This window comes from Lynx canadensis, chromosome A2, assembly GCF_007474595.2.
Source record: "Lynx canadensis isolate LIC74 chromosome A2, mLynCan4.pri.v2, whole genome shotgun sequence".
NCBI lineage: Eukaryota > Metazoa > Chordata > Mammalia > Carnivora > Felidae > Lynx > Lynx canadensis.
Window position 1 is genome coordinate 75,547,328 of NC_044304.2, and position 27,421 is coordinate 75,574,748.

Consider the following 27,421-nt stretch of genomic DNA (forward strand, 5'->3'; position numbering starts at 1 on the left):
TGCGATTAAATCTGTTTATTGAAATAAACTGTAGTACAGATTGGTTTCAGTATGTTATAGATGTCACACGTTTCTCCTACTAACAGATGATAGCCAGATGAAACACGATAGCAGAAGAATCTAGAATAATACATTTTATTACTGAGACTCTCCCCAGAGGTCAGCAAACCCAACCCAACCCTTGAACAGATGAGGAAACTAAGGACCAGACAGGCTGGCATCGTCCACTCTACAAATGTTTAGGGCACTGACCATGTGCCAGGCACTTACTCGGTGCTGGGCATAAAAAAGCTAACACCACGTGGTACCCGTACTCAAGGAGCTCGTAGCCAGGCTAGTGGGCAATAGTGTCCAGTAAGCAGGAAATTAACACACAGCCGAGGCAGTGTTGTGAGAACAGCGTGCTCAAGCTATCGGGGGCACCCGATCCAGGCTCAGGAGCAGCTCTCTGAAGGTCAAGTGCGAGCTGAGCTGGCAGGGATACACGGAGCTCGTATAGACAAAGAGGTTGTGAAACAGTGCCCCGGGAAGGCCCGGGTGAGGGAAAGCACAGTGCATTTCGTTAACCCAAGGAGTTCAAGTACAAAGGAACTCCACTCCTGGATTTTGAAGACAGCAGTCTCCTGACTTCCAATTCGATGCTATTTGGAGAATACTATCCATCTTTCTAGGTCCCCTGACAAATATGTGGTGATTCGGCACATACATATCAATACTCTTGCATAGAAAAAAAGGAAGCATACGTGGCTCATGCTTACCCAGGTACAGACGTTAAGATTTTCAGACCCTCTTGTTTACAGTGTCTCTTGGAGGAATCATTACTTTGCATTACGGCCTCTCATTTCCTCCCCAAATTTCCATCAGTGGGGTCATGCCATAAAGCCCTTACGTCTGGAAGGGATTTTAAGGAATCACTTTGTCAGTGGCCATGGGAGCAGGAGGCGGGGCTGGGGGAGCAGTCACCACCCCGGTGTGGGCAATAAAGGAGCTGTTATCTGTAGAGCACATAAAAATTTATAGTGAAGCTGACCAAAATCGTCCTGCATTTTATTACCACCACGTGGCAGCAGTCCAGCAGTCCTCAGTCAAGTCAGTAGTGAAACACTCCTCCCTGCCAAGGCAAAGTGCTCCCGCGGACCCCCGCCCGTGCACGCCAGTGCGCTTGGATACACCTGCACAGGCAGAGAGCACACTTAAATGCACCTGCACACGCAGAAGCACACAGCGCCCGCACAGGCTGTGCACCTGTCTGAAACCCCCAGGGTTGCCCTCTCTTCCCATTCCTGTCACCACACGTTCTCCAGTCCACTCCCTTCTGTAAACAAAGCTTGAATCGTCAAAAAAATCATATACAAAGAACCCCCTATCAATGTGCATCTTCCTACAATGATGACATTTATCTCCAGTGAAGGTTCTCGTTTCTCAAAAGCCTCAAATCCCTCTCGAGGTGGGGATGACGTCGGAGGCCACCACTTTAGTGCTCACGGGCTTACCAGGAGCAATCCTCACCCATCCTTTCCGGCTGGGCCATCTGGCAGGTGCTCGGTGGGGTAAACACCGAGGGGTCTTTAATACCCAGCTGTATGTCAAAAAACCGCGTGGACAATATCACACTGTAATTTTTGGTGAAGGTTTCCTGGACGGGATAGCAATCCTTGGCTGTATAAATGCCAATCCAGGTTTCATCTGTAAGAGAAAGAGAGGGTGACTTAAAAAAATTTTTTTTAATCTTTATTTTTGCGAGAGAGACAAAGTGTGAGCAGGGGAGGAGTAGAGAGAGAGGGAGACACAGAATCCGAAGCAGGCTCCAGGCCCTGAGCTGTCAGCACAGAGCCCGACGCGGGGCTCGAACTCACAAACTGTGAGATCACGACCTGAGCCGAAGTCGGAAGCTCAACTGACTGAGCCACCCAGGCGCCCCCTGGGGGTGACTTTTTAATGTAGAAGGTAAGGCAAAATGCCTGTGTTGTTTGCTTTCTTTTTCTCTCGTGGGAAAATATACATAAAATTTACCATTGTAACTATTTTTAAGTAGTTCAGTGGCATTAAGTACTGCACTAGGCCATCACCACCTCCATCTCCAGAACTCTTTCATCTTCCCCAGTTGAAACTCTGTGCCCTTTGACACTAACTCCTCGTTCCCCTCCCCCAGCCCCTGGCAACCCCCGTTCCACTCTCTGTCTCGGGGAACGCGACTATTCTTGGCATCTCATGTAAGTGGAATTATATGGTAGTTTTCCTTTGCTGACTGGCTTATTTCACTCAGCGTAATGTCCTCAAGGTTCATCCACGTGGTAGCGTGTGACAGAATATCCTTCCTTTTTAAGGCTAAATAATACTCCATTGTCTGTTTACACCACGTTTCGGGGATTCATTTACCTGCTGGGGGACACTTGGGTTGGTTTCCACCATCTGGAGGAATTATTATTCATTCATTCATTGTCATTAAGTATGCTGCTATACACATGGGTGCACAAATATCTTCTTGAATCCTTGCTTTCAGTTCCTTCGGATATACACTCAGAAGTGGAATCGCTAGGTCATATGCTAATTCTACGCTAAACTCAGCGGCGGGGATGGAGGGAACTGTTTTTGCACTGTTTTCGACTGTTTCCCGCAGGCACCATAAAGCCTGCGTATTCGAAACAGCTTCGGGGTGGGCATATGGAAACACCACTGAGAACAGCTTTCCGTCTATACGCAAAAGCAGACACTCAGAATGACAGGAGAAGATCTGGTCACTGTAACCTCAGGAAGTGATATGGGGACTCGAACGTATACCTTAGACAGACATCTTCTGCGTCATAGATCTCAGGGTCATTAAACGTCAGAGCCAAGGCTAAGCCCGTAACAGCCAAGGTGGCAGAAAGGTACAGGTGGTACTGGAAGGCAGAGGTGTTTCAAATGTGATGCGTATACCCTGGAGCTAAACCACTAGCAGATTACACAGGGGGCTTCAAAGCACATGCGGGGGACATTAAACAATTTGATTAAGCTTGTCAATTTCCTTAACTACCTTCCTTAGTGAACTTAACCTTTTTTCCCATCATACTTTCTGGGACGCAGCACTTGGATAGTTTTTGAAGCCTTACATGATCTAGCTGACTTTCTGTCAGACCACTCCTGGACAGTGATCTGTTCCTGGGGTCCCCCTATGGAGTACTGGTCCTCAAAGGTGGCATTCTGAGGAATGTCTAGAGGGTCCCAGGGGTCCGTCAGGGTGATCTTGGAGCACTGCTTGGTGGCTTGTTCAATCTGAAACATCACTCCATCCTTATAGAGCAAAATATATTCAAATAATCTGAAAGACAGATACAGAGAGACCATATCAGGACTTTATTGTCAGTCGTCATGCCTTTTGTCAGCACACCGTCCAAAGGCCTGCAATATGAATTACTCTTGGAATAGAACAAGCAGAAAAAAAAACAGTTTGGCTTGCTAAGCACTTATTTATTTATTTATTTATGAGCACTAGACACTTTGATAACCTAAATACAAAATAATTAAAACTAAGAGTTCAAAACTGAATATTGAATAACTGAGCACCTATTATATGCCAGACTCTGTGCTTAGGCTACAAACATGGGGAAGACAGGGCCCTGGGTTAATGGCTGGTTTGTGACATTGTAGCACAGGGACGCAGGAGGGTTAATGGCTTGGTTCAGTTCTCCTTGCAGCACTGAATTGGGCATTACCGGGGTGCCCTATGTAGGGCATCGAGAAGCCGCTGAGGTCAGACCACACACCTGTGCCCCACTGTCTCAACTGTCAGTCATGAGTAATGGGTTTCGGAGTGAGGCACAGCGGTGTGAAAATGGGGCCCTCCTCCCACATCTGGAGGAGGCTGAGACAAGCATGCAGAAGTTGAGGGGACCCCAGAACGACTGGTTTCCACACAGTTTGTCCACATGCTCTAGGCCTCGTCTCTCCTGCCGACGTGCACGCCCCATGTGTGGAGCGAGCCAGAGGTGTTCCCAGGCTGGGCCAGGAGTCTGCAGACGCGCCCTGTCTCCCAGCACACGGCATTGTCACCAATCCTGCATCAATCTTAAAGCTAAGCAATCCTGGTGCTGGGTGAAGCCAACGGTGGGGGACGGGGTGGGGGGGGGGGGGGCTTCCGAAATGTGTTTGATCATCAGTCTGAGACTCGGGCCACTGCTGGTCCAGCAGAGTGAGACTGCAGGCCTTGAACTCACACAGTGAAGAGCCTACAGAGGGTGCTTTCGATGGGCAAATAAAAGACAACCAACATATTATCTGTGGTATGTGAGGCTCACTCCACATCACAGCCTCCGTCTGCCTCCAGGGCGAATGTTCGCCATCCCAAGTCCGAGCTTAAAAAGCATTTTCTAGAAAAACTATTATAAATGATCACTGTCTATGTGGTCAAAAAATAGTATCACTATTTTAGCGTTATGCTTCCGTTTTCTACCGAGCCAGTATAGAAATGTACACATGACCTCATTTTATAGATTTAGGTATATACTTATCCTGCTTCGTTCCAGGAAACACTTGAAATGGCTTATGAGGGTCAAACCCATGCGCAGACTTTTAGAAATGGGAGTGATCACAGAAAGAAAAGGAAGTGTTCATTTGCTGCGATGGTGCTCCCATAAACGTGGAGCCAACCTCCCATTATAATACACATGCAGGGTTCACACCCTACTGAAAGCCCTTCGAAGGAGATGGGGTTGGACTGTCACTGTCTTCTCATGCCCAGAAAAATCCCTGGCACATCAGTCTAAACATTCGTGTAAGGAGCACAGACACCCGGGGTGCCTGAGTGGCTCAGTCTGTTTAGTGTCCGACTCTTGATTTCTGCTCAGGTCATGATCTCGTGGTTCCTGAGTTTGAGCCCCGAGTCAGGCTCCACACAGAGCATGAACTACCTGGGATTCTCTCTCTCTCTCTCTCTCTCTGCCCTCCCCAAGTTGCACATACTCTCTCTAAATAAATATTTATTTTTAAAAAAAAGGAGTACAAAGACATCCGTATCAATTTTAGAGCACTGTCCATTCATAAACACGGGACTCTGTACAGAGATCCTGTTCTACGATCCTCCCTGACAGCGGGCCCCACAGAACACCGTGTGCCCTCAGAGGTGACTGTCTTCTTTATTCTTCTCCTCACCATCAGCACCCACCCCTTGTGCCTTCCCAAGTCCCAGGCATTAGCCTAGACAGCCATTCGTCACTTTTGCTGAAACCCCGATGGCGTGCTTCTCAAAGCGTAGTGACTGCCCCCTGGAAGATACGCTCCATGGGCGGGAGAGGTGTGGGGTCCTTCCTGAGAACAACCCTTAGCTCCCAAACCCACAGGTCGCAGAAGGTGGGAGCCTGGCAGCCATTCTGGCCATACATGGGCGGGCCCCCCTCCACGGAGCTTACGGGACCGGAGGTGAACATCCCGCCCAGGGCAAGACCATCAGATCCTCACCCACAAACATGTGGAATTGCGCCTGCACAGGTCATATGTAAACTCAGAAGCTCTGGGAGGCTGTTTCCAACATGTGAACTGAGCAAGAGGGAAGAATGAAGCAGAGAGAGGCACCAGGAAGCGGGGATTCCAACAGCTGGTCCCCCCTGGATGCATTCCTGTGTCCTCTGTTGTAATAAACTTTCCTTTCTTCTGCTTGGAACTTTTTGTGTGCCTCATAACCAGGACTCATCTCTAAGATAGTTGAGGACTCCGTGGTTTCCACCTAGAGCCCTGGAGAACAGCCACTGGGACAGCTGTGTTGTGTGTCATGCGGTGTCATGGCGGACCCCTGGCCACCGCCGCCTGCCTGGGCAGCCACCAGCTGGGGAAGGGAAGGGGCAGCGGGAAAGGAATTCTGCCAGCCGCGCCATTGTCCCGAGGCCAGCTCTGCCCATACACACACAGAGGTAAAATTTAATTTCAAAATGAGAACTCTAGACTTGAAGGAATCGTTACAAAATGTTAACCTTTATTACTTCTGGGTGGTCTGAACACAGGTGTTTGTTACAGTGTTCTCTGTAACTTTTCTGCTTTCAAATATTTAGTATTTTCAAAAGAGGCCATAATCTGATACCGAGGTTATGTTGACAGTGCCTTAAGTAAGACAGAAAATATTAATTCAACGGGGAACCAAATACAACCGTGTAACTGTTTTTTTGTTTTTTGTTTTTCAAAATCCCATATGGGTAGAAAAGTGAGTACTGATCCATAGGAAGTTTTGGAAAAGAAGCTTTTCACAGTGCTGTTGTGGCTTGGGTGTTTATGGGAACACATTCATAGTTCAGACGTAAGGTTCTCCGTCGCAAATAGGATACAGGCTCCGGAGCCCGATAGAGCCATTAGGTCAAAATGCAGAGATCAGCCAGGGTTGAAATGAATCATCTGCCTGGGATGCTGTGCGGGTTATTACCTCCGGAGACCCAAAGGACTGACTGTCTTCAACAGAAACTCGATCCCGGGAAGCAAGATCAAAGCCTGGCTCTGAAGCAAGGAAGTTGTAAGGATGGGAGTCACAAATGACACCCCCCGGGGTGCAAGCAAGGTGAGGTGCTGGAAAGGGCTTGGAGGACAAGGCGGGCAGGCCAGGCCTGGGTCAACAACAGCCTGCAAACTCCTCCTTGCTGGCCAGACCCCAAGCAAAGCACAGTTCCCGGGAGGGCCCTGCCAGGCCTGGGCTGTGAGCGAGGTCAGGCCATCCAGGCCCAGCCAAGGGGTCAGCAGGCTGAGCTCTCACAGCAGCCTCAATGCAGACGCGGGCCCAGGCAGGGCTCCATTCTGCCACTTGCCTCGTGGGACCAAGGATTTTTGTTGCTTCTGACAAAATTCTCAGGCTACATTGACCATTTCTGTTGTTTCTTGAAAATCCATTTTCCTAAATATTAGCCTCTACCACCCACATGTTCTCCAAAACACTGAAAACCTGCAGAAGTTTTAGATCTTTTGAAAATGGATGTCTGGTTTTTGTAAAACTGATTCACATTCAAAGTAAAAAAAAAAAAAAAAATCCAAACAGTACAGAAATGGAAAATGAAGTAAAAATTGCCCAGAAACTCGAACTTACAGAAATAACAACTCTTTGCCTCTGTGGCTAAACATATAGTGATATTTTCACTTAAATTTCTTAAAATTGTGGTAAAATAGAACATAAAATTTACTATCTTAAGCATTTTTAAGTGCATAGTTCAACAGTGTTAGGTACATTCATATTGTTGTGCAACCAGTCTCCAGAATTCTTTTCGTTTTGCAAAACTGAAACTCTATGCCATGAAACAGCTCCCCATTTCTCCCCCGCCCAGCTCCTGGCAACCACTCTTCCACCTTCTGTCCCTATGAACTTGACTGCTCTAGAGACTTCCTACAAGTGGAATCATTCAGTAGCTGTCCTTTGTGATTGGCTTATTTCACTGAGGATAATGTCTGCAAGTTTCATCCATGTTATAACACGTGTCAGAATTTCCTTCTCTTTTTAAGGCTGATATTCCATTGAATGCATATAGCACATTTTGCTTATCCATTCATCTGTGGATGGATCCTGGGTTGTTTCCATCTTTGGGCTATTGTGAATGACGCTGCTATGAACATGGCTGTGCAAATATCGTAGGGAGTTTTCAATGTGTACTAGACACATTTTATACAAATGAGTGAATCTAATGTCTTTTTTAATGGAGAATATAATGTTCTCTAACCTACACTTTACCCTAATTTTTTTATTTTAATGTTTATCTGAGAGAGAGAGAGAGAGGGAACGCAGGGGGGAGGCAAAGAGGATCCGAAGCAGGCTCTGCACTGACAGCAGCAGACCCAACGCAAAGCTCGAACTCACGAATCATGAGATTACGACCTGATCCAAAGTCGGATACTCAACCGACTGAGTCACCCAGGCAACCCTGAAATATTTTTTAAATGCAGAGAGTTGGAGGACTAGTACAATGATCACCTTTGTGTCTACCACTTAGATTCAATAATTGTTACATTTTGCTATATTTGCTTTTTCTAAATATTTGCCGAAAACAAGGACTTTCTGCTTTCTGGCCACACTACCACTATCACACCTAAGAAATTAAAATTCATTCCCAGGGGCGCCTGGGTGGCTCAGTCAGTTGAGCGCCCGACTTCGGCTCAAGTCATGATCTCACGGTTCGTGGGTTCGAGCCCCACATTGGGTTTGTGCTGCCAGCACAGAGCCTGAAGCCTGTTTTGGATCCTGTGTCTCCCTCTCTCTCTGCCCCTCCCTCGCTCGCGCTCTGTCTCTCTCTGTCTCAAAGTAAATAAACATTAAAAAAATTTTTTTAATAAATAAATAAATAAAATTCATTCCCTAATGCCAGCTAATATCTGGCCCATATTCAATCGTCCCCCCAAAATGTATTTTAAAACTCTTTTTTTAAAAATCAGAATGCAGTCGGGGTGCCTGGGTGGCGCAGTCGGTTAAGCGTCCGACTTCAACTCAGGTCACGATCTCGCGGGTCCGTGAGTTCGAGCCCCGCGTCGGGCTCTGGGCTGATGGCTCAGAGCCTGGAGCCTGCTTCCGATTCTGTGTCTCCCTCTCTCTCTGCCCCTCCCCCGTTCATGCTCTGTCTCTCTCTGTCTCAAAAATAAATAAACGTTAAAAAAAATTTTTTTAAAGTAAAAATAAAAAAAATCAGAATGCAGTCAAGTCTCAAGCAATATATTTGGTTGTTACATTCTACTGTCTTAAAATCTGGAACACTACTATCTTTTTTATTTTTAATGTGGCCTTTGACTCTCTGAAGATTCCAGATCTGCACATATTCCCCATTCTACATTTTTGTCAATTTCCTAATTTAACTTGTTCCTCTATATCCTGTCATTCCTCCAAACTAGACATGGATTCTAAAGTCTTGATGTGCATTGGCTAAGATTTTTGGAAAGAAATTGAGTGGGCTGTGTACCTGCTGGTGCATCACATCAGAAGACAGGTGATGTCCCATGCCACTATCAATGCTACCAACTCTCATCACCAAGTCCTGTCCTTACTCCAGATGCCTTCAGCATAGAGGTGCTTCCTTTCGCAGTTAGCAAGTAATTGATCAGTAATACTTGGTGAAGCTGGGGAACAGCCCATTAGCCAATAATTGTCACCTCATGGTTTTAGGTAAAACCATTTCCTGAATCAATTGTCGCTGGAGATTGGTAGATTGGTACCAATGGTATAACAAATGACATCTATCTATTTATCTATCAATCACCAACGAGGACGCAAGGATTTTTATGTACTCAATGCACGACAAAGTCATTATTCCATTTGATGCTCAAATTGTCCCAAGTTCCCTCAGTGGGAGCTGCTTCCAGCTGGTATTTGTGACTTTGATGTGCCCCCTTAGAGTTTGAATGCTGTGTATACATATGCATGTATATGTGTGTATATGTATGTGTATATATATATATATATATATGTGCCCGTGTATAAATATGCATGTATATGTGTGTATATGTATGTGTATATATGTATATGCTTGTGTATATATGTATATATGTGTGTATGTGTTTGTGTATATATGCACATGCATCACATGTGTGTTTCTGTACACACACACACACACACACACCATGTTTTGCTTTAGTGATCTCCTACTCGTGATCACTTAGATTATTTCCACAGTTTGTTAATATTAACAAAGCTGAATATAAATTGGAGGTAAACCCTTTTGGCTTTCTCTGTTTACAACTCTATGAAAAGTTTATAGACTGGAATTGTTGGATCAAATAAAATTCCCATTTTATATTTTACAAGATATTGTTTCCCAAAAGGAATTTTAACTGGATGTAGAGCTTCATTCATTTTTTTTTTTTTTTTTCATTAGAAAGGAACTGGCGGGCGGTGCCTGGGTGACTCAGTCAGTTAAGCATCTGACTTCCGCTCAGGTCATGATCTTGCCGTCTGTGTGTTCGAGCTCCGCATCGGGCACCTACTTCGGATTCTGTGACTCCCTCTCTCCGCCCCTCCCCTGCTCATGCTCTTTGTCTCTCTCTCTCTCTCTCTCTCTCTCAAAAATAAATAAACATTAAAACAAATTTTTTTAATTAAAAAAAAAAGTACTGAAAATTTACCCAACTAAGAGCACCTGGGTGGCTCAGTCAGCTAAGCGTCCAACTCTTGGTTTCGGCTCAGGTCTTGATCTCCGGGTTTGAGAGACTGAGCCCCACACTGACAGCATGGAGACTGCTTAGGATTCTCTCTCTCCTCTCTTTCTCTGCCCCTCCCCTGCTCTCTCTCTCTGTCTCAAAATAATAAATAAACATTTTTTAAAAAGTTTGCCCAACTATACTAAGGCAGGGGAAAATATTTCTGTCTAGTTCAGGATAAGGTTTACAGACAGCATGAACTGCACTGTAGAAAAAGCTGAGGTGAAGAAATCCAGGTTCCCAATCTCCTACTGGTGACCTGCAATCATAATTTTAATCTTCTTGTTTCTCATATGTAAAGAAAGACCAAAAATTTGAAGCTCAAAGTATTTTATGAAGATGATTTGAGACAGCAGACATAAATTGTTACATAAATGCAAGGGATTATAGCTTTGTAGAAAAGTCTGGCAGTGGGTACGTTTACTATCACCCGTTAATGTTTAACAGGGAAACTACGCATTTGACTTGTGTACATAAGACCAGATCGGCTGTGTAACAAAGAAGGTCTAGTTCATCCAGGTGGGGTGAAGGATGAAGGGGAGACCAATCTTGAATGCGATAGCGGACCCCTCTGTAGCAGCCCTGCAGGCATCTGACCCTTTCTCTCTTGCCTGCCTCTCAATATAGAGGTTGAGGAAGTACACTCAATCTACTCACTTCCTTAGTTTCCCTTGGAGCTGGGGGTACAGTTGGTTCTGGCCTTGGAGATATAAAAGGAAGTCTGTTGGGTGAAGAAATGCCCTGGAGAGTTCTCTTTTCCCAAAAAAGCAGACTCCTTGTCCCGCTCTATGTCCTTCATTTCCTGTCTTTGAACATAAGGCTATAATGCTTAGAGTGGAGATAGCCATCTTAAAGCCATCAGGCAACAAGTCAGTGCGCCATCTTGCAACTCTGAGCCAACATTCTAGAGTAAATGGATGGAGGAGAACCAGGGGCCTTGATGATACTGTTGGGTCAGACCTAGGAACAAGTATCACCAGAATTCTAAGGTAAACTACAACCATCCTCATAGTTTAAACCCCATTAGTCAATTTTCTCACACGTGCAGCTGAAAGCACCCTAGATGAAATAAGTAAAATCCACTGCTTTATAGTTCTTATCTATCAGATGCTTTTTTTAACAACTCTCTGGGAGCCCTTCATTCCAGAATGAGCAGGGCCCAAGGATTTGGCTAATCCCAGGACCCACAATACCAGAGCCTGACCTGGGTGTGGAGAAACCTTAATAGCTACTGCCCGTACAGCCAGGAGGCAACTGTTTTTCTGTCTCGAATCAGAGTAGTCAAGGGGAAAAAAATACAGTCTGAGGCAGAGGTTACAGACTGGCAAATTCATCTGGCTGACACGTTATTAGCTTTTTCCTTTCTTTCTTTTTTTTTAACCAGATGAGAAAATACGAGGCTCAGAGAATAACTAAGTAGTAAATAATGTGCCGGGATTGGACTCCAGGTCTGATCTCCTATCAGATTCGTCCTAATTCACTAACACTGTGATTCTTCCCATCCACGTATAACTGCTTGGCCATCCAAGATATCTTAAATTACAGAAAAGGGAGTGTACAGATATTATATTGTGATTTCAAAAGGACTTTGGCTTTTATGGAAGAAATTGGACCAACTCTGGATTCGTTTAATATGCAATATAATATATTAGCAATTCATGCCAGCTCTGTGACTCGAGGCCGGAAGAATGGAGCTTCGGCCACTTGCCATTCTGGCATGTACCGGGATTGAGTTACACCCTACAGTAATTATGAGACATAAAGAAAAACGCTATTTCAAAATTGTTGTGTTAGACACAAAACTCATTGTGTAGGCTGATACCAACCACATACAACAAAAGGAATATTAAATTACTTGAGAATGCAGCCCTAGGAAAAGTAAAATCAAAGAATAATTTTGCGTGCAATTTAAGAAGCTGTAAGGTGACGGGCCTCCACTGCTTGGATTCTAGTTCAAAAGAGGAAAAGCCTGCTCAAGAAATTGAAGCGGTTTTTTTTGCCCCCAAAAATATTTCAGGAGGAATACTGGCACAGGCATATATTCTTCCCGCTGATGGAAGATTATGAAAAATTATCATGAGACAATAGTTCCAGTTGTCTTTTTTTTTTTTTTTCAACATTAAAAGAAAGATCCTCATTAGCACCAAGGTACCCATGTTGCCATGGTACATAGTGATTTCTGGAATTACGCATCAGAAGGTATTAAGAAGGTTGGAGAGGGTACAAGGACAGTCAGGTTCATACCATCAGCACTCCGCTTTTCAGTAGAAACTTATCAGTGCCACTGTGTGTAAATATGAACACAGACATTCTTCAGCTAACGTTAATGACTCTAAAATATAAATTCTTATTTTTTACCTTCACTGGGATTTGGGATGATACTGAATTTAAGAAAAAAAAGAATATGTGACCACAAAGATAGCTCTCTAATGAAAAACATGATTATCAAATAGAAAATGTAGCAGAGATGATACAGAATACTTGGGCTATAGGAAACAAACAAACAACAGAACAGCACATTAAAGGTATGATTCCAGAACTCTAGGAAAAACATAGGAAGGGATGAAAAGGCTAATGGAAAGGTAAGAAATCAGGGCGCCTGGGTGGCTCAGTCGGTTGAACAACCGACTTTGGCTCAGGGTCATGATCTCACAGTTTATGAGTTCGAGCCCCGCGTCAAGCTCTATGCTGACATCTCTGAGCCTGGAGCCCTGCTTTGGATTCTGTGTCTCCCTCTCTCTCTCTGCCCCTCCCACACTCATGCTCTGTCTCTCTCTGTCTCAGAAATAAGAAACATTTTAAAAAAAATTTTTTTTTTAAAGTTAAGAAATCAGGGGGAACATGAGGCACCTGGGCGGCTCGGTTGGTTAAGCATCCAACTTGGGCTCAGGTCACGATCTCATGGTTTGTGAGTTCGAGCCCCGCGTCGGGCTCTGTGCTGACAGTGTGGAGCCTACTTCAGATCCTCTGTCACTCTGTCTCTCTCTGCCCCTCCCCTGCTCTCTCTCCTTCTCTTTCTTAGAAATAAATAAATATTAAAAAAAAGAAATTTGGGGGGAACAGACGTAAGAGAACCAATACATGTAAGTAGAGAGATATTCTAAAGGAACAAAGAGAATGTCTTCCCTCTTGCTTGGAGAGTATCAAGCCTCCAGAAACAGCACATGAAATTTCCTCTAGAGCTAGACATAGCCTGGAGATGTTAATGATGTTCCAGGAATAATAGAAACAACCGACAAAAATTAGGGCAGAAAAAAAATTATTAAACTAAATGAAAATCAGTTTGGTATCAGAACTTCTCTTCTAGAGCTCTAAATGCCACAGCAAATTTTAAACAAAAAAATACCATTATTACCCAATGAACTGCTTATTTATTTTGAGAGAGACAGAGACAGCATGCGTAGGGAGAGTGATAGAGAGAGGGAGAGAGAGAGAGGGAGAGAGGGAATCCCAAGCAGGCTCTGCACTGCCAGCACAGAGCCTGACACGGGGCTCGAACTCAGGAGACTGTGAGATCATGACCTGAGCCAAAACCAAGAGTCAGGTGCTTAAGTGACTAGGCCACCCAGGTGCCCCTATTATCCAATGAATTGTATACACCTCAAAGTTACCATTATGCAAAATAGCAATAGTAGATGTTCTCAGACATTCAAACTTTCTGGAAGTATACCATGGCACCAGTACCCTTGCAGAGGAAAATTAATTGAATACATTTTTCTAGCTGACATAAACATGAATCAAAATAAAGGATTCAGGTAGATAAGAATATTAGCATAAAAGAAATTACAGCGAATAATAAAAGGAATAAATAATCTACGTTTTCTTTGTGGCAAAAGCTACTTAGAAGGTTTGTACAAACACTCACAAATAAAAAGTCCTCTGTGCTTAACAAGTGAAGAAGTTGACCTTATAGAGGCTTGACTCAGCCTAGTGAAAGAAGGAAACACTAGAAACCATCCAAACACTTTAAATTCTTTTCGACATAGTGAGTGGGACCTAAGTAAACACGCGTCCTTTACAAAAGAAATTGTGTTCTGGTGACAGAAAAGTGGATTCCCAAGTTTCACCCTCTAACTCCTAGGGGAACTGAGACATCAAGAGTGGGTGGCTCCTTGGGGTCCTCAGGGCAAGCCAGACAATACATGGCGCTTGGGTGGGCAGTGGGGGTGGAGGGGGTGAGGGGGATCATGATCCAAAATACAGTGTATGACAAAGGGGATGGGTAGAAGGCTCAATTCAGAGAGAGAGGACTCCACATGCAGAAGAAACACATAAGCCCCATCAGAACACGGCGCTCACCATGGCATTTCAGTGGATATTAAATCTGGAGCAGATTCTCTCCCCAGCACCTCTCCTCCCAGAGGGTGAGCTGGTAAAACTGTCTACTGTCCACTGCCCTGTTCCAACTCAGAGAACTCCATGGTTTCTCTGGCATCTTCCTCAGAGGAACATCTGCCTTTCACAACTTGATTGGATAATCAGCTCCTGGTGAGACATTCTGGGAAGAAGGATTGATAATCCTGGGAATAAAATGTATCTCAGTAAGGGACTCGGTGAGGTGGGGGGGTGGGAGGACTGTTTTAGAAGCTTTGGAGTCAATGCAGATGGTCTCGCTTACCACAGTCCTCCCTGTAAGTATTTTTCAAGCCAACTCAGGAGGCCTGGCATTCATCAGGGGTGAACTGGATGCACGCCAACTAGCGTGGTAGTTCAGGGTGCCTCATACATTCCTCCTAAGTTACATCTCACCTGTAGCTGATGATGCTATGCCAGCCCAAGAAATTGATGTGCCCTTGGCCCTGTACCTCCACCATCTTCCATCTGACAGCATCTTCCCTTGGCAACTTCTGAGATGCTCCAGAACAGCAGGGTTCTCTGGGTTCTATGATCTGAGTGTTTGAGTTCCTCCCCTAACCCTACCAAACTAATATTGAAAACCTAATGCCCAAGGTGATGGCAGGAGGACTGAGGTCTCTGGGAGGTGATTAGGTCTTGAGGGTAGAGGCTTCATGGATGGGATTAGTGCTCTTATACAAGAGGCCCCAGAGAGCTAGCTGGCGCCCTCCACCATGTGAAGATACAACGGAAGGTCTACAACCAGAGGAGGGCCTTACCCAACCTTGCTGGCACCCTGATCTCAGACATCCAGCTTCCAGAACGGTAAACAATGAAATTCTGTTGCTTATCAGCCACCAGGTCCTCTGGTATTCGTTACAGCAGCCTGAACTAAGGACACTGTGGCAGCTTGGAGGGGTTACTTTGGTGCCTCCCTCTCAGGCAAACTGACGGTTCTCACTCATTGGCAGAGCTCACACTCTGGAACTTTCCCAGTTTGATCTAGCGTCAGCCACAACAAAAGCAGCCTTCCGTGAATGGGGCAGCACAGACTTTTTGTCCAGCGACAGCTGCCTCCTATTAGAAGCCCTCTGCCAAAAGCTTCTCCATGGTTTGGAGGGTCTGAGGGCCAGGGGGGCACCCTGCTGGGGGTCAGATTCCTCGCACGGCCCCTCCCTTCAAAGAGGCACTGCTTCTGAAGGAAGCCATCAGCGCTTGGGAAACTCTCAATGCCCATATGAGGGAAAATTCTCCAAAACTGGGACTGTGGAGCAAGAGAACCACTGAAGATAGTGTTGATGAGGGAAGAGCTGGGGACTAGCTCAGGATGAAAGGAACCCGGAGGATCCATTTCTGGAGGTCCTGGTATGCTCTCCTAGGTGGGATCCACCTCAAGCCTGCTTACAGACCTTTTCAAAATATGGGTGGGCACTGCCATTGGTGTCAAGAATTGTTCTGGACAAAAGAGATACATGATGTAGAATACGATAATTAATACACCATGAAACCATTCCCATAAATCCACAAGTTGATTGTTAAACATGTATCCTGAGGGAGAAGAAAATACAAATGCAGAATATTGGGAAGAAGAAAGGATATTGATAGGTAAGGTGGAGTTGTTTCAGAGTTCGGAGAACATCACATACAAATGTATTAGGGTGATAAATGTAATCTTGATGAAATGGAAGATTTTCTAGGAAAATAGAAATAACCAAAACGAATGCAGAATGAAGCATACAATTAAATGAATAAATAACCAGAGGCGGGTAAAAAAACTCTTACAGAGGTCTAGTGAGATTTTAGATCTTTGATGTTTAAGAGATCAAAGAGTTACTTCTCCAAAAGGATTTGGGTCCTAATGGTTTCAGGAATTAATGTTTTCCAACCTCAAGGCTATACAGCAATAGAGACATATAGAAAGCTTGCCAATTGTTTTATCATTTTACAAAGCTTTTTCTACATTAAAATACAGAAAGAAAATCAAAAACTAAAACACAAGCTGAATTGTGGCTGTGGATTAAAACCACATCTTAAATATTAGTGAGTCAAATCAGGCAGACTATTAAAAGACTAATACATAATGATAAATTAGAATTTACTTTAGGAGAGCCAAGTTGGTTTAACGTAAAGCAATCTATTTGTACAAACCACCAGGTTGGTGAAGTTTCATATCCATCCCAATTAGAATAAATTCTTTATAAAATAGGTCAGAAAAATATTTACTGAACATGATGGAGTGTCTTAGTTAAACCAACAGCCCGCAAGAGACTTACATGTAAAATTTCAGAAACAGTCACAACACAATGAGAGTCACTAGGGCTGTGACAGCACCACAGGCATGTCATTTTGCCCTTGTTTTTTCTTTATCATATTAGAAATCATTAAAAAAAATTAATTAGGCTCCTGGGGCGCCTGGGTGGCTCAGTCGGTTAAGTGTCTGACTTGGGCTCAGGTCATGATCTTACTGTTCATGAGTTCGAGCCCTGCATCGGGCTCGCCGCTGTCAGCCCAGAGCCTGCTTTAGATTCTCTGTCCCCCCCTCTCTCTGCACCTCCCTTTCTCTCTCACTCTCTGTCAAAAATAAATAAACATTTTTAAAAATCTTAAAAAAAATAGCTGCCTACAGGCATGAGTGTGGGAAACATGACCACTCACATTCTGCCAGCTGAAATATCTGCCAGGTGGAACAATTTCTTGAAGGGCAAAGTCGTCACAACTTAAAAATGTGCAAATCCCTTTTCTATCATTTCTTACCTAGGAATGTATCCAAAATGCGTTAAAAAATGGTACACGTAGAACTGCACACAAATACAAGGTTATACATGTAGGTCTATATAGTCCTCCCTGCAAGTATTTTCAGGCAAACTCAAAAGGCCTTGCATTCATCATGGCTGAACCTGGACGCCTCTCCAGCTAGTCTGGTGGTTCACCATAAGTCATGGGATCGTGGTTCATCCCTCCTAAGTTCCATCTCACCTGTAGTTGATAATGCTATGTGCACAATAGAGGGGAAAGATACATAACTATCCCATAATAAGGGACAGCTTAAAGAAGCTGTGTTCTATCCATTAGCTAGAATACCACACAGTCATCAGAAATGGTTCTGCTGGGGCGACTGGGTGGCTCAGTTGGTTGAGCATCCGAGTCTTGATTTTGGCTCAGGTCATGATCCCAGGGTCGTGGGATCATGCACTGAGCATGGAGCTTGCTTGAGATTCCCTCTCTCTCTCTCTCTGCCCCCTCCCCCACTTGCGCTCCCTCTCTTGCTCTCTCAAATAAATAAATAAACATTAAAAAAGAAAAGAAAGAAATGGTTCCGTTGATGGGTACTTACAGCATGAGAAACATGCACAGCATTTTGTTAAATAAAAAAAATGCAGACCATGTTTCCCTCTTAATTTCATACACAAGAGTAGGAAAAGAAATCCAGAAGCACATGCATCAGGGTTCTTAAGTCTATATGGCGGGACTACAAGCGATCTTTACTCTCTTTATTCTGCTCTTCTGTGTGTCTAGATTTTCCACCATGAACACGTATAACGCTAGTCGTCCCAAAGCCATCAAAACGGTGTTTACTTGCTCAACACACATTAACTGAGTCTTATGATATACCAAGCACTTCCAGGTGCCGGGGTTTGGGTGATCGGCCAAACCAATAAAGTTCTCTCACTGGCGGTGGAGAGATGGACAATAAACACCAAATGAACTGACCAGACGATGTCACACAGGGATCACGCCCCGAGGAAATCAGAACAGGATGTGACGGAGAGTGGCTGGTGGGGGGCGTCGCAGAAGGTCCCTCTGAGGAGATGGTGAGCTGAGACCCGAAGGAGGAGACGCCAGTTCAAAGATGAGAGAAGGGGACTAGTCTGTATGGATGAGCTTGCCCAGTGTGTTGTTCAGTGAAAATAAGCCTGTTGTGAAACAGTATGTGCTACGGTATGCGTGCTGGGCATCTAAAAATCTCCTAGGCTATTCGGAAGATGTAGTCTTACTGGTTGAGCAGTTATGGGTAACTTTTTTCCTCTTTGCTTATCCTTCTACAATAGATATATATGTCACCGTTGTTAGTCATCCCCTCATTCAAGTATTCCCCCCAAAATCTGATTCTGTGGTGCTAGAGATACAGCAACAACCCAAGCAAAAGTCCTAACAATGGAGCCTTGTTTGGGGCAAGGCGAGGCAGAGGAGATGAGAAAACAGGTTGAAAAAACATTAAATAGTAAGTCAGATAGCGGTAAGCATCTTGAGCATGTGAGGCAGTGACGCGGAGTGTAGGAGAATGTTGGCAGGAGAGACCGTCGAATTTGGGAAGGGGCCATGCAGCTTTTTAGGGAAAAGGCCTTCTGTGCACAGGAAACAACAACACAAGTGCCAGGAGCGGGGGAGCGAGCTGGCAACCAGGGGAGGCTGTAGGACAAGGTCAGGGACAAGGGATGGAGGGGGTGGGGAGCAGACCCCTTAGGGCGGCCAGGCCCGTGTAAGGACATTTACCCTCAGACACAGAAAGGCATTGGAGGGTTTTGATCAGACAAGCGATATGATACAATATTTTTAGCAGAATCATCATTCAAAGCTGGTGTGCTAAGAACAGAAAGGGGGCAAAGGTCGAAGTAGGTGGACCCATTAGGAGCCTAGTGCCAAAAGCCCAGGCAAGAATGATGAGGGTTTGACCCTCAGGATGGTAGCGAACATGTGGTCAGATGGTGAGTCTCTATCAAAATTAGAGTCAATAGGATTTGCTTTATGGATTACTTGTGGCATGTGGGAGAAGAAGAAATCAGAGATGGCCCTAAGAGCTGGTCCTGAGCAAACGGAGTTGCAGTTAGCTGCACTTTAGGAACCTGCAAGAAGAATGATTTTTGATTTGCTTGTTTGTTTGTTTTCAGGGGAGGCATCGGTTTGGAGTATGCTGAGTCTGAGATGACGGTCAGAGATCCAAAGGAAGAGGTCAACTCAGGATTTGGATATAAAGGTTCAGGGGAGAGGACACAGGACTCACGGGGGAACTCAAGGCTGGAGACACACGTGGGAGTCCTCCGTGCAGAGATGCCATCTGAAGCCATGACCTAGCTGAGGGCACCAACAGAGGGGTGTAGACGGATAAGTAAAGGGAAGGAGGGGCACCTGGGTGGCTCAGTCGGTTAAGCGTCTGACTTCAGCTCACGTCATTATCTCACGGTTTGTGGGTTTGAGCCCCGCGTCGGGCTCTGTGCTGACAGCTCGGAGTCTGGAGCTGCTTCGGATGCTGTGTCTCCCCCCTCTCTCTCTCTCTGCCCCTCCCCCACTGATGCTCTGTCTCTCCCTGTCTCTCAAAAATAAAACATTTAAAAAATTGTTTAAAAAAAAGAAAAAAAGTAAAGGGATGGAAAGCCTGTGCCCTGGGACATTCTACCATCAATGGTCTGCAAGAAGGGGAGGAAGAGCAAAGGGAACTGAGAAGAAAAGGAAATGACGTAGAAGAAAGGACACCGGCAGAACGTGGGGTCCTGAAGGCCCTGTGAAGAAAGATATCAAAATGGAGGAAATGAGCACCGTAAAAGGAGGACTGATAAAAGATCATTCGATTAGTAACGTGTTGCACTTGAGCAGAGCAATCTCAGCAGAGGTGTGATGCTCTAAGTTTGGTCAGAGGGGGTTCAAGGGAGCAGCGGGGAGAGGGTGCAAAAATTGGACTTAGCGTGAGATTTGCTAAGCATGGAGCATGGTGTTTCAGCTGGTGGGATAAAGAGAGGAATTTTTTCTTTAAAGATGGGTAAAATAAAAGAAATTATAAAGGGGAAACTAGAAGATTTTTACTGGAATTGGGGAAATAGAAGACAATCCCATTCATTCCAGGAAAACAAACCACTAATTGGTAGAATATTGTTCAGATCTTCGGGCACTGTGCCCCGACCGCCATCTTCGAGGGCAGAATCAGGAAGAAACAGCTCAAGGTTGATGGAGAGAAGTAAAGACGCTTTCACAAAAGTTGGGGGACCACCTCCGGCTTCTAGTTATAAGTTGGTCTTGCACCCCACCAGCCCTGTTACTGTGTGGGTCTTGTCTTCCTTGGCACTAAATGCTCCTCACTGCCTGCTTCTCTTTTGCCTCCCAGCATCAACTCTCTGAAATCCAGGGTCACACACCCACTGAATTAAGACTCAAAGCAAACTTTACAGGCTTCCAAGAACATCTCTTCCTTGAAGAAAAACTCACTTTTGCAAATCAGCATGGTTTATTTCGAGGATCAAAAGGCCACAAGCAGTCAGACTTCCTGAGCTAATAATAAAAGAAAATGCTGGCTCTTGATCTCAGCAGAGAGCAAGAGGAGGGAATAAAGGCAAAAAGAGTCATTCTGAAATTCTGAAAGGCATGATTTCTTAAAGATGGAAGGCCTCATCTATGCAAAACAAGGTTGGTGATGAAATAAATCCACAGAGCCCTTCATATGAATTTACCTCCCCCAGCCACACAGAAGCATTCTGAGGATTTACAACCATACCACCCTGAGAAATCCAAAAGAAGGCAAAACATATAAAAAAACATAAACTGATCTTGCCTTCCCCTCGTTCAACAATGTCGTCTAAAGTCACAAGGGAGGGCCAAGCAAGAGAGCCATCTGCATGGCCCGGCCTAGGGTGCAGAGTCCAGTGCGGTGAGGAGGGCACCCATGTCGGGAAGGGACATCACAGCAATGCACCATCAGTGACCTACTCCAACTGAATAATGGGAGCCAGTTTTCTCTGAGAAGGGGCCCTACGAAAACAAACATGTGGTAGCGGGTGGAACTGAAGGTTCTAGGCAAATACATATAAGGATCAGAACCGGAAGCTTAGCAACGTATGTACATGTAAATCTATGTGTATGTGTATGAGTGAGTGACTGTGTGTGTGTGTGCATGTGTGTGTGTTCAAATCTACATCCCCTTCCTTTGTCCACTGAGAGGGGTCTGGGAGCACAGCCACCTAATAGCCATGAGCATAATGAAAGCAGAAATCTTGGCACCCAAATATTATCCTCCAGTAAAAGTAACCAGAGCTTCTTGAGAAATGGCTCAAATCTTGGCTTATTCCAAGACTCTAGCAGAGAGAGTACAGATGGTTTGGGGATGTCTTATGGTGGCAAAAAAAAAAAAAAAAAAAAAGCAAAAAAGCAAAAAAGTGCTCAAGAATGAGTAGGTGCTTGTTAAAGAACATAAAGGCAACTTAGAGAGGTGCCCACTGGCCAGATCTGGACAATGTGAACATCAACCAAACAATGAGAGCAAATGCATTACAGTGAGAATCCTTGAGGGTGTGGTGATATACGTAAGTGAATAAATTCGGTGTCATGAAAAATGGGATGTGTACATGGTTTTAAAATATCTCCCTACAAAATACTTATTCATTACAAAGTGAAAAGGTGTTGCTTGACACTGAAGAAACTTTGCAGCCATCAGTTAACCAAGTGACAAGCAATCAAAGAGAACCAAGTGATCACAGGGTACAGCAAGAACAGAGTACTACCTCTGTGATACTACCTGCCGCGGATGAATAACTAGAATATCAACGTAAAGAAACTTTCAACCAAAAACCCAAATGTGAGGGAACATTCTACCAAACAACTGGTTTGTCGTCAAAGTGCAAGAAAGACCGAGGAACTGTTCCAGACGGGACACCTAAATGCAACGCTTGAATAGAAACTGGGTCCTTTTGCGATACACAACTAAAAGAACAACTGCATTTCAGATGGTAGAAATGAATCCGTGTTAATTTCCTGATTCTTAGGGCTGCGTTGCAGTCACGCGGGAGAATATCCTTGTTTGCAGGAAATCATGCTGAAGTATCTGGGGGTCATGGGGATATCAAGTGGCCACTCACTCTCAAATGATTCAGGGGGAAAAACTGGCTGTGTACTATCACTGTGACCTTTCGTAAGAGCGGGATGGTTGCAAAATAAATAAAATTCGATATTTGGAGGGAAAAAAAAAAACCCTTATCCTGTTGTTGAAACACAATGATCGTTGGAGTTACCTGTGTGATAACAGCCTTTGGAATTAATCTTTCAAAGCAGATACGCGGAGGAACACTCTGGAAGCAGTGCTATTCATGCCCTGGTGTACTCGGGGCTCCCACGCAGAGGAGAGCCTTCTGAGTTTGCAACCAAAGCATTTAAGGGTGGCCCCTCTTTCCTCTACCCATTGAACACAGGTATAGGTGAAAAGAGAAGAAAGAAAAAGCATTTTGGTTTTATCTACACAAAGGACAAGCTGAGAAAAAAATTAGAATCATGTCAAGTTCATTGTATCATGGTTAGAAACAGGAATCAGCCTGATGTAATAAAGCACGATTAGTATCATTAATCATTAAATGATTAGTATCATTTAATCTCCAAGGACGAAGGCCTAAGAGTATTTAGTATAAACATTGTAGATCATTAAAATTAAATTAAAAGATGAAAAGCTGATATCCTGAGAAGTAAGGGATCGCATTGCAAGTGGTGAAGCCAGGGCTAGAGGCCATGTCTGGCAACCCATGACTTTCTCACTGCATGTCCGTGCTCTCTACACAACACTATGTGGCTTTCTCTAAAAATACAAAACAGAAATGATATTCTGCTCTCCAAGAATAGAATTCTCAGGGAAAACTGAGACTGGCATGAACTGATCAGAATTTGAATGAGAATCTATTTTCTTTTCATCTTTTACCCGTCCCCCCACCCCGCCAAAATCCCTGAACCTGTAGGACTGGTAGTCAAATAGTCTTCTAAGATATGATATGATCCCTACCACACCCAGGCATATTCTCTTAACCCCTCTCTGCTCACTCTGTATCAGTAGCACCATTAATTCCAACCGCCAAGCCACCATTTTGTAAGTGGGCGCGGTAAGCTACTGGTGGCCCAACAAAATTCATTCAGTATCCCACACTGCTTCTTCCACAAAATTCAACACATTCGCTGAAATATGAAAATAATCTTCTTTCTTTTCCTGGGTCTTCCAGATGTAATACTTGTGAGTTTAGCCAAGGAGTCAGGAAGGATTGTTGGAAGCAGAAAACAAAATAGTATCAATTACTAATATTTCCCATTCTCTGCTGAGGCTGTCTTATCTGAAGCTTATAAAGTTGTTTAATCTTTTCCATCATCTCAGGGAAAAGAGAGCCTGGAAAATCCTAGTCATTCCACAGTAACTATCAGTGGGATTTTCCATAACTATCTGGATGCAAAATAAAAATCTTAAGAAGTTGATCCAATTCTAAAACTTACTTCTCAGCTTACTAATAAATATGAAGAGACAACCCATCCTATTTTCTTCAAATAACATCTGGTTTCTTGGCCGGACTGCTAATACCTGAAAAAGTTTCTGAGTTTTTTCCAGCAAATCTACATTTAAAGAGCTTAAAAATGCATTTACGCACTTAAACATTCTTTTCTACATCTGACTTAAGGCCAGAGATGGGACTGTGAGACGGAACCTCGCCAGGAAACTGGGAAGATGGGGAATAAAATTGCCTTCTAAAGACTAAACTGTGAAATCAACAATTGATAGGTCAGGACAGAGAAATGAGAAATCACTGCATGGGGACAAAAACCTCTAGGCCAGCAAGATTTGGCTGCAACCCCACTAAAGACATAACACACACACATAAAGGCTATAGTAATCGATCATGGAGTCAAAGATGAAGAAAGGTTGCTAAGACAGCCTGAGCAGTACTCACCAAGACTCCATGCGGAGTGGAGGGAGTCTGGACCAGCAGGGCTGGGGTAGCAGAGAACCAGTGACAAGACATCTGTCTGGTGGAAATGAACGCATCACTTAATCTCAGCCCCATTACCCTGGGCTGGCCTGTCTCCTTCAGGATGGAAAGCTCAACATTGCGCATACAGCCTGGCCTGGAGCAAGCAATCATTAGATTCAGTGACTTGGCTCCCACTTTTTGCTCACAACCTCCTGATTATAATTTGGCTTGCCTACAGGGAGAGAATGACCTCGTCTTGTGGATCTGAGCATTCTGGCCCCCATGCCAGCCATAGCACTCACTCAAATATACGTTTTAGCTGTTAAGCCTGCTTCCTGTGAGTCAGCTCCCAAAGGAAGGGCCCTTGATCAAGTTTCTGAGCCCACGGGCTGGCAGCGAGTCTCTGGGCCAGGGTCAATTGACCAGGCGGGCCACGTACAGCTGCAGCCACGTACTGAGCACCTGGTATGTGTCATACACTGTGCCGTGTGCTTTACGTACTTGAACTGGTTGAAACGCCAGGACACTCCAGTAAATTAGACACCACTGATATTGCCATTTGGTAAATGAAGAAACTGAGGCTCACAACGCTTTAGCAATTTCCCCCAAAGACCCACCTCAGGACGCTTGCACCCCACCCAGCTTTATCCAACTCTGAAGCTTAACCTCTTACATGGTGAAAATACTACCTCTGGGGGAATGGACCCTTACCCTTCTCCTGGTCACACTACTCTGCTTCAGCAGTGTGCTCTGGGCCATTCCAGTCCGGCTGCAACACAACCTTGTTCATCAATACACCACTACTGTGCCAGCCTGCCCATCAGGGCGCTAAAGGTTAGTGATTTCTCCTGGATCAGAAGCGCACAAAGCCAACCCTATCTCAGTGAACCGCGCAGGTATCTCTTGCATGCCATCAGAAGCCAAAAATGGCCGCCTCTCCTTGACTCTCCTCTCTCCTCACCTCCTCTGTGGGTAAACCCCTTCCATACTTTCCTAACGAGTCTGCTTCTCACTGCCTCCATGGCCGCTACCCATTTTCCACCTGGACCTCGACCAGAGTCTCCTAGATCACGTGTTTGCCTCCACTCTTGCTCTCCTTTATTCGAAACCATATGCCCCGTGACTAGTCCGTAACGCAATTATGACATTCCACTGTTCGAAAATCCTTCAGTGGGTCCCAACCTCTCCACATCCTCTGTCTGCAGTACTAACAGTGATCCGTCTGCAGTTCTTGGAACGCATCCAGCCCTGTGTGCTCCAGAATGTCCCGGAATATACCCGCAACCCCCCCCCCCCCCCCCCCCCCCCCCCCCCCCCCGGCAGTCTTCCCTTCTCCGGTCACTGGCACTGGCTTTGAGACTCACTCATGCTTTAGCTCCCACAGGGAGCCTGGGTTAGCTGCCCATCTATATATCCTTCATCTCACCGAGTGGAAATTTTCCTCGTGTGACTCCAACCCCGGACTGTGACCTCCCTGAGGCCCAGGACCCGCGCTGTTTGAACAAAGTGCTTGCCATGAAAAAAATGCACGATGAATGAATGAGAGCCTGGTAATGTAGCACAGGTATCAGAAACCACCCAGCTTCCTCGAGTCCCAGCTGTGGGGTCTTGAAAGAAACATGTTGAATCTCCCTAGACCTCAGATTCTCTGTCTATAACACAGAGATCCATAAAGCTTCCACCGGTAAACTGTTGTAAGGTATATAATAAACGCTCAGCACTGTGCCAGGTATATAATAAACGCTCAAACATTGGTTGTTGCTACTATGTCCTTTGAGACGGAACCAGAATGTTCTTTAAAGGCCTCAGAGATATTCCCAGGCCCCCATGGTGACTCAGCTGCTCCAGATCTCCTCAGGACTCATGTTTTACCTTTCCAGATGCATTAGCTCCCATTCTCGAATATACTGCTCTGAAAGGTTCTGTTCCCTCGGTACTTCCTTCAAGATTTGCCCCAGATCTTACTGCTCTGGGCCCTTAAACCATGGAGGTCACATGCTACCTCCTGATCATGCAAATGCCACACAGGGGGGCCCGCATAACCCCCCCACACACACACACACACGAATTTCCACAGGAAAGCTGTGGAGTTGACAGGTGGTGATCCCAAAATAGAAATCAGGTCTTAAAGGGGGCAGGAGCAACAGGAGGTCTCAGGAAGAGGACGTCCATTGTCGCAGCAGACGTGGAAAGGTGAATCATGGGACCAATGGCCTTGAAAAAAAAAATGGCATCGCTCCTCCGTGGAATATTGTGCAGCTATTAAAAATAGCTCGGCGGGGGGGGGGGGGCAGCCAATAAAATGGCAAATAAGAACCCGTAAGTGAACTTATATAAAGAAAGCTCATGGTTTCTAATCACAGTGGGTGAAACTTGCTTTAGAAAAATTTAACGAAGTTGACCAAAATGTCAATTGTTGTAACGGGGTGATGATACTTTGATTCCCCACACCTTTTGCAGTGCTGCCCTATGCTTTTAAAATGGAACAAGAATTCTTAAAATATACACATCCTGCGCGCCTCCTTCGCAGATGGCTCCTGGAAGAGAGGAGATAGTGCAGGTGACACGCCCTAGGCTGAAGGGGGCTCGGAGAGCCTGACTCAGCAGCGTGCGGACCGGGGCGAACCTGGGCCCCGGGACGCCGGGATGCGATCCCGCCCCTGCCTCCTTGCTCACCCACCACCGCCCCGCTAGGGATCTCAGAGCGCAGTGGGGCCAGCCCTCCTCCCAGCCCCCCGAGCGGGCTGGCCCCGGCCACCCTCCCCGCGAAGTTTCTCCTCGGTAAGAGGGAGGCGCCGCCAGCGGCTGGAAATCTAGCGGCCCGACGCGGCCCCCCGACCTCGCCCCCGCCGCCCGTCCCGCGTCCCCCGTACCTCTTGCAGGGGATCAGCGCCTTGCGCTCGTCCAGCACCCGCACGCGCTGGTTGAGCCCGTCGTAGGAGAGGAGGGCGCGGCTGTTGCGCCCGGTGCTCTGCCGGTACAGAACCTGGCGGCCCTCCCACTGCTGCGGCGCCTGGCACGGGCGCGGGTCCCCGGGGTCCCCGGGCGCCCCCGGCCCCCCCCCCAGCGCCGCCGCCCCCAGGGCGCAGAGGCCACCCAGCGCCCAGATCCAGAGGCCGCCCCGCAGCCAGGCGCCCAGGGCCCCGCGGGCCACGCGGAGCGGAGCTCGCCCCAGCATCGCCGTCCGCCGCGCTCGCCGCCCCCCCCCCGAGGGCCGGCGCGAGCCGCAGGGGGCGCTGAGCAGTCCGGGCGCCGCGCAA

General features: G+C 45.8%; 1 protein-coding gene across 1 annotated transcript; it reads right to left on the reverse strand.

Moving 5' to 3' along the window:
* On the reverse strand, positions 1-27,354 carry EPDR1 (ependymin related 1). Its single transcript, XM_030307731.1, has 3 exons — positions 27,035-27,354; positions 3,093-3,301; positions 1-1,686 (listed from the first exon to the last, which is right to left on the reverse strand). Exons 1-3 carry the CDS (start codon positions 27,337-27,339, stop codon positions 1,490-1,492), a joined length of 711 nt encoding a protein of 236 aa, XP_030163591.1. The 5' UTR covers positions 27,340-27,354; the 3' UTR covers positions 1-1,489.
* Between the last annotated feature and the right edge of the window lie 67 nt (positions 27,355-27,421).

Bases quoted from the DNA above. Each gene is read 5' to 3' on its own strand.
- EPDR1 (XM_030307731.1), bottom strand. From the start codon at position 27,339: ATGCTGGGGCGAGCTCCGCTCCGCGTGGCCCGCGGGGCCCTGGGCGCC. The intron at 3,302-27,034 runs GTACGGGGGACG...TCTGTCTTTCAG, and splicing joins GCGCTGATCCCCTGCAAGAG to ATTATTTGAATATATTTTGC. The intron at 1,687-3,092 runs GTAAGGCTTCAA...TTTCTCTTACAG, and splicing joins CAGAAAGTCAGCTAGATCAT to ATGAAACCTGGATTGGCATT.